The sequence below is a fragment of the Gekko japonicus genome, unplaced genomic scaffold (assembly GCF_001447785.1).
Source record: "Gekko japonicus isolate JY-2015 unplaced genomic scaffold, Gekko_japonicus_V1.1 scaffold3773, whole genome shotgun sequence".
NCBI lineage: Eukaryota > Metazoa > Chordata > Lepidosauria > Squamata > Gekkonidae > Gekko > Gekko japonicus.
The window spans coordinates 97,256-108,354 of NW_015160946.1; the positions used below are offsets into that span (position 1 = coordinate 97,256).

Below are 11,099 nucleotides of genomic sequence, written 5' to 3' on the forward strand. Positions count from 1 at the left end.
CTATTGGAGTGGGGGGAACGTGCAGATCTGTCCTCGCAGAGGAGGGAGAGCTTGTACCTGAATAAAACTTGGTCTTAAAGGTGCCACTGGACTGTTTTGGATGGGGGGGACGGGGGGGGGCTCTGCAACTTACCTGGCTGCTTCTTGCTCTGACTGAGGGCTGCTGGGAGCAGGGGGTGGGGTTTGTTGCACGTGCCCGCCCCCTGGGCTCTTCACTGCCGGAGCTCCGCTCCTGTGCGCTCCTGCAGGAAATGACCCCTGAAAAGCACAGGTTCTCCCACTAAGCCGCAGATCTTCCCTTTAGTGTCTGTGAATAACCGTTCCAGAAAGCAAGTGTGAGCTGTGGCCAAGGCTCCCTCTAAGCTGTGGAGTCTTGTGAGCAAAAATTCTACTTTGTGAGCTGCTGGCATTAAAGCTGCGAGTGAGCGATTAGGCGACTGCATAAATTAGTCTGCTCTGGAGCATATCACCTTCTTGCCCTGTTTGTGAGCCCCAAGAGACAAATGGCTGACCGCTCTTGGAAACCAAAGACTGGCCCAGACAGACTTTTCATCTAAAATGGCAAGAAGATACTTACATGTTTATATCTGATACGTGAGGTTTAAATTATAGCAGTGAACAAAACCGGGGCACTCACAGAGCCTGGTGGCATCCAGTTTCTGTTCTGGTGTCTTTTTCCCTACCTGAGCAGGAAAAACTCTCGGGGAAAGGTGAGAGGGAATGTAATGGAAGAGACCAGAGGCCTACAGTGTTTCATCCAGTAGAGCATGCCCCTGCCCTAGAGTAAGATGACTCTTTTCCAAGATGAACTTTCTCTGCAGGGTTATATCATAAGAACATAAGAGAAGCCAATGTTGGATCGGGTCAATGGCCCATCTAGTCCAACACACAGTGGCCAAAAATACCAGGTGCCATCAGGAGGTCCAGCAGTGGGGCCAGCCACTGCTTTAGAGAGCTAGCCAAGCTTTTGTGATACCTGCGTCAGCGGTTTCACTGCCCCCCTCTGTCTTCTTCTCAGCCCTATTTGCATGGTTAGCAACCAAGGCTGCCCTGCTCCACAGTCTTGGAAGCCAAGGGCCAAGGATGAATGTGGCCTCTGGAGCTGAGAGTTCACTAGCGGTACTCACCCAGCCGTTCAGCCAAAGCCCGCGTTGTACAGATACATTTCCACACATGTTTTCCACTTGGTAAACCTTTTACCAGATTTAACAGGAGCTTCCGCAAGATGTTATGCTCACTGTGAGCACAGCTATAGCTTCCCATCTTTTCTCGCCTTCTTCTCCAGACGTTTTATTTCTCCCCACCCCACCCCGTCTTTTAAGGACACTTCTACATAGCCAGCTTGGATTTATTGCAACTTACTCCGTTTTCCAATCTGGCTCAATAAAACCCCCCACAGCTTTTCTTTCCTGCAGCTCAGGCGCACAGTACGGCAGAGCCAGCCCACGCTCTGCTGTTCGCGGGGTAATTTATTCATTTGTGAGGCTCCTAAAATACTAGGAGCTCTCCCACCACCTCCATCATTCACACGGTTTGTTTTCAGGATTAACCAAACTACAGACGCATTAAAAGAGAGCCACGCCGCATGCCCTTGGCCAGCTGCTGGGAAAGCATGGAGAAAAATTACCAGCCTTAATACGGTCCCCCCACCTTTTGAAAGACTTTGACTGGGGAGGCCCTGGTTCTAATCTCTGCTCGCCTGGGAGGTTTACTGTGTGAAATGAGGCCAGTTCCCATCTCTGAACTGGTTCCAAGGATTGTTCTGGGTAGGGTTCCCCAACATGGTGCGCGTGGGAACCATGGCACCCGACAGTACATAAGAACATAACAGAAGCTAATGTTGGATCAGGCCAATGGCCCATCCAGTCCAACAGTCTGTCACACAGTGGCCAAAAAGACCAGGGACCATCAGGAGGTCCAGCAGTGGGGCCAGGACATTAGAAGCTCTCCCACTGTTGCCCCCCCCAAGCACCAAGAATACAGAGCATCACTTGCCCCAGCCTGAGAGTTCCTATCTATACCTTCTGGTTAATAGCCACTGATGGATCTCTGCTCCATATGTTTATCCAATTCCCTCTTGAAGCCGTCCATGCTTGTAGCTGCCACCACCTCCTGTGGCAGTGAATTCCATGTGTTAATCACTCTTTGGGTGAAGAAGTACTTCCTTTTATCCATTCTAACCCGACTGCTCAGCAATTTCATTGAGTGCCCACGAGTTCTTGTATTGTGAAAAAGGGAGAAGAAGAAAAGAGGAGTTTGGATTTCTACCCCGCCCTTCACTCGGAGTCTCAGAGTGGCTTACAAACTCCTTTCCTTTCCCCTCCCCACAACAGAAACCCTGCAAGGTAGGTGGGGCTGAGAGAGCTCTTGACAGAAACGGCTCTTTTTCAAGGACAGCTCTGACAGAACTATGGCTTGCCCAAGGTCATCCAGCCAGGTGCAAGTGGAGGAGTGGAGGAATCAAACCCGGCTCTCCCAGATTAGAGTCTGTGCACTTAAGAAGAAGAAGAAGAAGAGAAGAGATTGGATTTATATCCCACCCTTCACTACCCAAGGGAGTCTCAGAGCGGCTTATGATCCCCTTCCTTTCCCCTCCCCACTACAGACACCCTGCGAGGTAGGTGGGGCTGGCAGAGCTCTTGACAGAAACTGCTCTTTTTCAAGGACAGCTCTGACAGAACTATGGCTTGCCCAAGGTCATCCAGCAGCTGCGAGTGGAGGAGTGGGGAATCAAACCCGGTTCTCCCAGATTAGAGTCCGTGCACTTAACCACTACACTTCTTTCTCTACCTGCTCTGTCCCATGCATAATCTTGTAAACCTCAATCATGTCACCCCTCAGTTATCGTTCCTCCAAGCTAGAGAGCCCCGAGCGCTTTAACCTTTCTTCACAGGGAGAGTGTTCCAACCCTTTGATCATTCTAGTTGCCCTTTTCTGCACTTTTTCCAGTGCTATAATATCCTTGTACTTCCCAGTACTCCCCTTGGCACTTACCAACCTTTTCAGAAATTGGGTGGCGTCATTGTAAGGCAGGGCTGGTTCCTGGCTGCTCTCGTTCGAATGATAAAAGGATCAGTGGGACTGGTTAATACCTGGGCTTTCCTAAGTCAGTATGTGGTTCCGTTTCCCCATCTGGCTTTCCTTTTTCCTGAGAGGTGTGAGGAGGGAGGTGTTCCATTCAGCTCTGCCTGCTGTGGGAGCTACTTTGGGTGTCCTGGCAGCCATTTGGGATGTGCGCTTACCACCCGCTCTCAAAATTTCAAATGTGTCTGCAGGTTCAACAAGATTGGGGACCCCTGGGTTTGAGGCTAAAAGGTAAAGGTAAAGGTTCTCTTGCTCGAAAGCCAGTCGAATCCGACTCTAGGGTTGCGGTGCTCATCTCCGATTCAAAGCCAAAGAGCCAGCGCTGTCCGAAGACGTTTCCGTGGTCATGTGGCCAGCATGACTAAACACCAAGGCGCACGGAACGCTGTTACCTTCCCACCGAAGCGGTACCTATTTATCTACTTGCAGTGTCTTGCTTTCGAACTGCTAGGTTGGCAGCACTGCCTTAGAGCGGAGCAATTCCACTCCGTCATGTGGCGCACTCGGGTCTTGAACTGCTGAACTACCGACCTTCCACAGCCTGCAGTTCAGCGTCTTAACCCCTTGAGCCACCGCAGCTCCTTTGAGGCTAAAACTAGGGCCTTAAAGGAAGTGGGCAGCAGAAACGAAAGCAGTATTTTACTTCAACTGGCGCCGTCCTTAGAATAAATCCCAAACCAGTGTAAAACCTGTTTGGCATCACCATAAAGAGAGTTGGAACATGGTGTGGGGGAGGTATGAAGTCAGAGAGAAGGGGTGAAGGAAGAACAGATGGGCTTCAGAAAATATTGTGAAGGGTTCTCACAATGATTCCAGGCTCCGAGGATGGCGTGCCAGGGATGTTTGTTCTGTTTTATGCTAGTCATGGTTTATTAGAGAGAAAGCATCGTATGACCAAGTGAGGCGAGCAGTTTCCAGCATTCAGCTGTGCGGCCATTTCGTACGGCAGTCAGTTGCTCAGAACCTGTGAAGCAGAGCAAATGCTGCTACGGACGGGGAAAATGTGAAAGCTGCCAAAAAAGTTTCAGTGTGGTTTTCTGAGGGATGTCGGGGAGCTAAGTCCAGCTGGGAGATGCAAAACCTAATAATTCAATCACTGCCACGTCAGCCATGACTGTTAGGCATACCGCAAGTCTCCCGCAAATCAACAGGGGAATGTGGTGCTAAGCATTTGGGTACAACTGGTTGTCGTGGGGCAGCGACGCCTAACTTTCTCTGGATTGCGTTTTGTGACCAATTATTGGTCCCCATTTATTTATGAGCGAACAGATCTCTCTCTTTTTTTTAAAGTTAAACTTGGACTTTCAGACTGCAGTTCCGCTAAATTTCATTTTTTAAAAAAAATCACTGTCTTTGCACTGTGGGCAAATTTCATAACCTGCCTTGAATCCAAATTTCACATCTTAAAATTTGAAATCCCTGCATTGCTCTCCATTCACAACCATGTGCACCAGTATACATAAACGGAACAGCTTCATGCAGTTTTACATTTGTAACCTTAGTTCAATAACATAAGAACCCTGCTGGATCAGACCAATAGAAATCTAGTCCCCAGATAAAATTGCAAAATGTTATCCACAAACATCCAACAGGTGTTGGAAATGTAAAGCAAATGTGGGGACCTTCTACCACATGTGGTGGAAATGTAGTGAAATACAAAAGTACTGGGAAATGATTCATAAAAGTATTGTAGAAATATTGAATATAGAAGCTGAGTTAACTCCTGAAATTTATTTATTGAATATGGTCCCAAAAGGCTATATAAAGCAAGATATATATTTAATCGTATATATTATAACGGCGGCTCGAATACTTGTGGCCAAAAACTGGAAGACAGATAAAATACCTTCTAAAGAGGACAATATCAAAAATCTTAGAATTGGCACAAATTGATAGTCTGAGTTTATTACTTCAAGGTAAAGATCAAAATGTACAGAATAACAGATGGATAAAGGTATATAAATGGATAAAAGATGAAATGGTTTAATAAGTAACTAAGTATTAAGTTGTATAAAATGTGTAAATTGTTTTAACAACTCTAAAAATTTATGTAATCTAAGAAACTGAAATGTTTTGTTTGTGGGAAATATGGAAAATAAATTTTAAAAAGAGAAAGAAATCTAGTCCAACATCCTGTCTCACAGAGTGGCCAATAACAGGTCATAGCGGCCGAGGCCTTCTCCTGATATCGCCTCCTGACTCTGGGATTCAGACATCTAGTGTCTCTGAATGTGGAGGTTCTCCTCAGTCACCATTGATAGACGCCATGAATCTATCTAATCGCCTTTTAAAGCTGTTTATTCCTGTGGCCATCATTACTACTTCTGGCAGCGAATGCTGCACTTTAATCATTCTCTGTGTAAAGTAATATTCCCCTTTGTCCATCTTCCCTCTTTATTCATATGAAAATACAGGGACAGGAGAGACCTTTCATACAAACCCATGAAATCCTGAGGCTCCTAAGTGAATGCATTTCTCTCTTCTCCCCAGATGGTCATTTGGAGTTCTGCTCTGGGAGATTGTCACCCTGGGTGGTAACCCTTATCCGGGTATTGCACCAGAGAGACTGTTTAACCTCTTGAAAACGGGCTATAGAATGGAGAAGCCGGAGAACTGCAGCGAAGAAATGTAAGTTGCATCAAGATGTGGGCTTTCTGTCAATCCAACAACCTTGCCAACATTCCACTCTTTGATCATAAGACTATGATCAGCAGTTCCACCTTAAGACTTTACCTGGCAGGGGAGCTTATCCTGCATTGGCAATAGTGCAGGTGGCTAGTGCTGTATTAAACATCTGGAGAGACATTTTCTTCTTCACCATAGGTTGGGCTAGCCTTGGACGTACTGGGGGAAATATCAGGGTGGGAGGCACATGCCTTAGAGCTGTGCAAAGAATGAGTTCATGATTTTTGATGGCGGGAAAAAAGATTGGCGGGATTAGAATGTTTGAGGGGATGCTCTGTATCACACTGTGAACGTTCTAAGCCCGTCTGTACTTGTGCAGCCTTCAGCAGGGCAGGTCACAGGCAAGGTTGCAGAGAGTAACCAGGGTCCAGTCCGAAAGTCAGGGGTTCCAGAGAGCAGGTATGCCAAGTCCCGTCTAGAGTCAAGTCATCCAGGCAGCAACTCCGGGCCAGGGTCAGGGGTTCCAGAAAAGCCGATAGACAGGTCCAGTCCAAGGGTCTGGGTTCTCGTGTCCGGTAACAGCAAGGCCAGTAGTTCAGTAGCAACATGTACCTGTTGCATCCACAAAACTGCTGCTTCACCCAGCTGGTTTTGTAGCCAAGTCTTAACGAGCTATACTTCCAGCCAATTCCTTAACAGTCATCCAAAAACTACTCATCCATCTCAACAGTCGACAGCTGACAATGGGCCATGAGCCTCACACGCCTCCTTTCCTGCAACTCCATGGGCCTCTGACACCGTCACTTGCTGCAGGCGTGTGGGTAAGCTAGGTGGGCTGGGAGTGGCTTCTGCCGTCTTGTTTACTGCTTCAGAGCTATAAGGCATTGGCTCAGTTTCAGCTGTAGGCTGTGACTTCTGATCAGCTGGTAACCTGATCTCTTGTTGCTCTCCTCCTGGCTCAGAGCCAGCTGCAGCCAGTTGTTCAGTTACTGGCTGAGGGCTAGCTGCAGGCTACTCTTTGTCTGAGGAATCTGTGCTGTCACTGAGCACAGACATATTTTTTGACACTGCCCCTCTGTGATGTTTCACGTCACATGTCATGTCATCATCCTGTTGATGTCTGTGGCCCTCAACCTTCTGCACACTGGAAGGAAGGGCCCAGGGGCTTCTTGGAGGGAGAGCCACCGTTTTCCAGGAGATCGCTTAAGAACAGTTGCCCCCAAACAGGAATACTTCTGGGACCACTTGATCTGCCCGGGTCAACTGAGCCCTGCTGTCCTCCCGGTGGTGGAAAGTGCCATCATGGCACAGCTGAGTTCTTGCAACCCAGTAGGGTTTTCAAGGCAAGGTGGTTTGCCATTGCCTGCCTCTGCGTAGCAACCCTGGATTTCCACAGTGATCTGCCACCCAAGTACTAGCCAGGGCTTACCCAGCTTATCTTCCAAGATCTGGCTACCCTGGACAGTCTGTGTCAGGGCAGGATCCAAAAGAGCCTTTCTGTGAGAAATGGACGGGCTCAGCAGCTAGGCAATTTCCATATATTGTCTCATCAGTCGGGAGTCTGCTGAAATTATCTGGAGTCTTTGTTCTTCCCTGATTATGTTCTAATTTTAATTGCTCATTGCTGCAGAGCATTGAATTGCAATTAATAGGACCAGGGTTTTTTAAATTAAAAAAAAATTAATTAGAAGCGGAGAAGGCATCCCTTGCAACTCTAATCAGCTCCAGATTGTAGGAGCAATAAGCTCGGACATGTAACCTGACGTATAAATGGAACGAGGGCATGAGCTGGAAGACAATGTGGTTAATAGAAGACCCAACTGGTTTTCCTGATAGACCACTAGGATGCTGCATTATGCACTCGTCAGGTGACAGAAACAGTCTTGCAGAAAACACTGGGCGATTCTGCATTGGCTTTTTCCTCCGTTGTTTTACCAAACCCACGTTGGAACAGAAATTCGGTCGGGGACACAACATCGCCTGGTGGCCCCAGGCCCCAGGGAGGCCAGGCTTGCTGCAACAAGGGCCAGGTCCTTTTCAGTGGCAGCTCCTACCTGGTGGAATGAGCTCCCGGGGGAGATCAGGGCCCTGCGGGACCTTTTACAGTTCCACAGGGCCTGTAAGACGGAGCTCTTCCGCCAGGCTTTTGAGTAGGAGCTGCCACTGCCACTACCAATACCATAATAGGTAGACCTGAGGGGTGGCTCCATGAAGATCAACCATGATTTCGCTGTGACCAGTACCGCTGGATGGGGTCGAGTAACATCTATGGGTCTTTAATCTCCCTATTGTTATGGAAGATACTGGGGAGTCTATCTTGTAAATTTGATTCTATCTTGTTGAATTTTGATAGTAACCACTGAGCACTTTAATGTTGATTGTTTTATCCTGTTTTTATGTTGTTTTATGCCTGGCACGTGGTGGCCTATTGTAAGCCGCCCTGAGCCCGCTTGCGGGGAGGGCGGGGTAGAAATGTAATAATAAATAAATAAATAAATTCCCCTCTGCATTGCATGCCGCTTTCATTTTCTTTGATCATCGGGTTTTATGGTACCCTCTACACTCCATGCCGCTTTTGCTTTCTTTGATCATCAGGTTTTATGGTACCCTCTACACTCCATGCCGCTTTTGCTTTCTTTGATCATCTGGTTTTATGGAACCTTCTGCATAGATTTATGGCCGTTCAGGGGGTGACTTTGTAGTCAGTACGGCCTTGGCCCCGAGGTACTCGAATGTGGTTTTGAGCTGCACCTTTGGTAGAACAGCAGAGGAAAAGACAATGCAGAATCGTCCGCTGTTACAGACAAGATGCCCTCAATTTTCACACATTCTGCGCCGAGCCTTTTCATGGATGAAAGTGCAGGCTTATTTAAACAATGCCCCAACTGTAAGCAAGCGTATTCTCCCCCACAGCTGGGAGAACAATGAAAGGACCACAGGGACCTATGACATGGGATGCAAACCACGTGGCATCGTTCCTCCCCGCTCCCCCCCAAAGAGTGTCACGTCTGTGGTTGGGACACATGCCCCTTCCATCTGGTCAGAACATTAACTTGTTCCCCTAGCCGGCCCGGAGGCCTTCTCATAAAACCAGCTCCCACATAGCTAGGGTAACATTGAAAGGGTCCCAGCAGAGTGCTTTTTCTCTGCTTCCTTTGAAGGGAGGTTGGATCTTCCCGATTCAAAAAAGGTCTCTGATTCAGAGAGCTGTGCAAACACGTTCCTCGGTTTAACTTCCAGAGGAGCTTGCTTTTCTGGGTCATCCCAGCAAAACTTACCTTGTGCTGCTGGAGTAGTCTGTGCAGGGCAGTTTACGAAAGAGGTTTGTCGTTTTAAAAAAAGACTGATCCGAAATTGAGTTGACGAGGTGTCGCCTGTTGTTCATCCTCCCTGGCTGCTCCGTCCTGCCAGCTGCTGTATGTTTCTCCTTTCCCCACCTGGGAAAGGAGAGTAGCAGGATGTATCTATATGAAAGAACGAACCTGCACCGGCAGGGCTATTTTTGGGCAGGAACGCACAGGAACAGAGTTCCGGCTGGCTCCCAAGTTGGCCACTCCCAGCAGGAACTCATTAGCATAACAGGCCACACCCAACAGCAGAAACTCATTAGGATTGGCTACATTAGGGGTGTGTGGCCTAACATGCAAAGGAGTTCCTGCTACAAAAAAAGGCCCTGGCTTTTGACAACAAACAAGGTAAACAGAATAAGAAGCAAAAGGTGGGTGTGGTTGGATGAGCACACTTCTGGTAACATGGGGGTGTGGCCTAATATGCTAATGAGCGGTACAGTCTAATATGCTAATGAGTTTCTGCTGCTGGGTGTGGCCTATTATGGTAATAAGTTCCTACTGGACTTTTTGCACCGGTAAAGCTGAATTCTGTGACTTGTATGTAGGCTTGCCAGTTATTGGGGGCAGAGAGAATACTGGACACACTGAGGCTGAGCGCCAACTTCTCCCAGGACAAACTGCGCAAACGACTCTATTTCCCCAGTGTGAATCCTCTGTGGTTGTCGATTGCACCCTTGTGTTGTCTCAGCGCTGCCTCCTCTAATCCCAAACAGCACACTTCACTCTTTGATCTTCATAAAGTGTCCAGTATTGACCCGGGCAGTCCAGTATTTTCACTGACTGTTCTGGAAAAACACTGCAGTCTTTTCTTCCTGGGCGGTCTGTGAAAATACCAGACTGTCCGGGTCAATACGAGATACCTGTCAGGGTCGCTAGCCAGGTCACACCGCACACAAGGCTTCAGAAGAAGATAAGTGTTTATTGATGGATCCAGTACTAATGATCACGTATACAGTTTGTGTCAGGAATACCCAACAGTATAATGGCCCCTGATTTATAGTGGAATCAAACTCCCCCACCCACCCCATGAGCTGAACCCAATGGATATGATTCGCACAACTAGCAAGCTAGCGGCAAAGCGTAAAAGCCGTTAGCTTTCCCAGACGAGTTAATTGCAGCTGGGAACAATGGCAAGGTCAAATCAGAGATAACACACAGAAGCTGGACAGGGATCAGCTGGGAAAGAGGAGGAGGTGTACCCCTCCACATTCCAGATCAATGACAGGGCTACCTGACCATACCTGGCAACCTTGCCTGTATGCTTGGGCAAATGATACAAAATGGGTCCTGCAGTTTTTATGATTTTACCTAATTCTTCTGGTTTTTCTAGTCAAGGAAGGGAGCCAAAGATCTGAGATCCACTGCTGACCCTTGAAAACTCCGCTTGGCTCCCTCTTTGGTTTCTAATATTGCACCAGATGCCACATGCACATTTGGACTCATAACGTTATAGACTCAGGGCTCTTTTTGTAGCACGAGCTCCTTTACATATTAGGCGACACCCCCCCTAATGTAGCCAATCCTCCAACAGCTTACAGAGCTCTTCTTACAGGGGCTCCTGTAAGCTCTTGGAGGATTGGCTACATTAGGGGTGTGTCGCCTAATAGGCAAAGGAGTTCCTGCTACAGAAAGAGCCATCTATCTATCATCTATCTATCGTATCATCTATCTATCTTATCATCTATCTATCATCTATCTATCTTCTTTCGATCCTGAGACATCCCGCAGGGCTCTTTCTGTAGCAGGAACTCCTTTGCATATTAGGCGACACACCCATAATGTAGCCAATCCCCCAAGAGCTTACAGAGCTCTTCTTACAGGGGCTACTGTCAGCTCTTGGAGGATCGGCTACGTTAGGGGGGGTGTCGCCTAATATGCAAAGGAGTTCCTGCTACAGAAAGAGCCCTCTATCTATCATCTATCTATCGTATCATCTATCTATCTTATCATCTATCTATCATCTATCTATCTTCTTTCGATCCTGAGACATCCCGCAGGGCTCTTTCTGTAGCAGGAACTCCTTTGCATATTAGGCGACAC

The 11,099-nt window shown here is 47.7% G+C and overlaps 1 protein-coding gene across 1 annotated transcript in view; it reads left to right on the forward strand.

Moving 5' to 3' along the window:
• The window catches only part of RET (ret proto-oncogene), a gene marked incomplete at its 5' end in the record, with an annotated part of 107,263 nt that overhangs the window by 87,391 nt on the left and 8,773 nt on the right, over window positions 1–11,099 (forward strand). Inside the window, one exon of the mRNA XM_015425221.1 lies at window positions 5,575–5,712. Within this exon, the coding sequence (XP_015280707.1) occupies window positions 5,575–5,712 (138 nt within the window). The remainder of the gene's footprint in view (window positions 1–5,574; window positions 5,713–11,099) is intronic.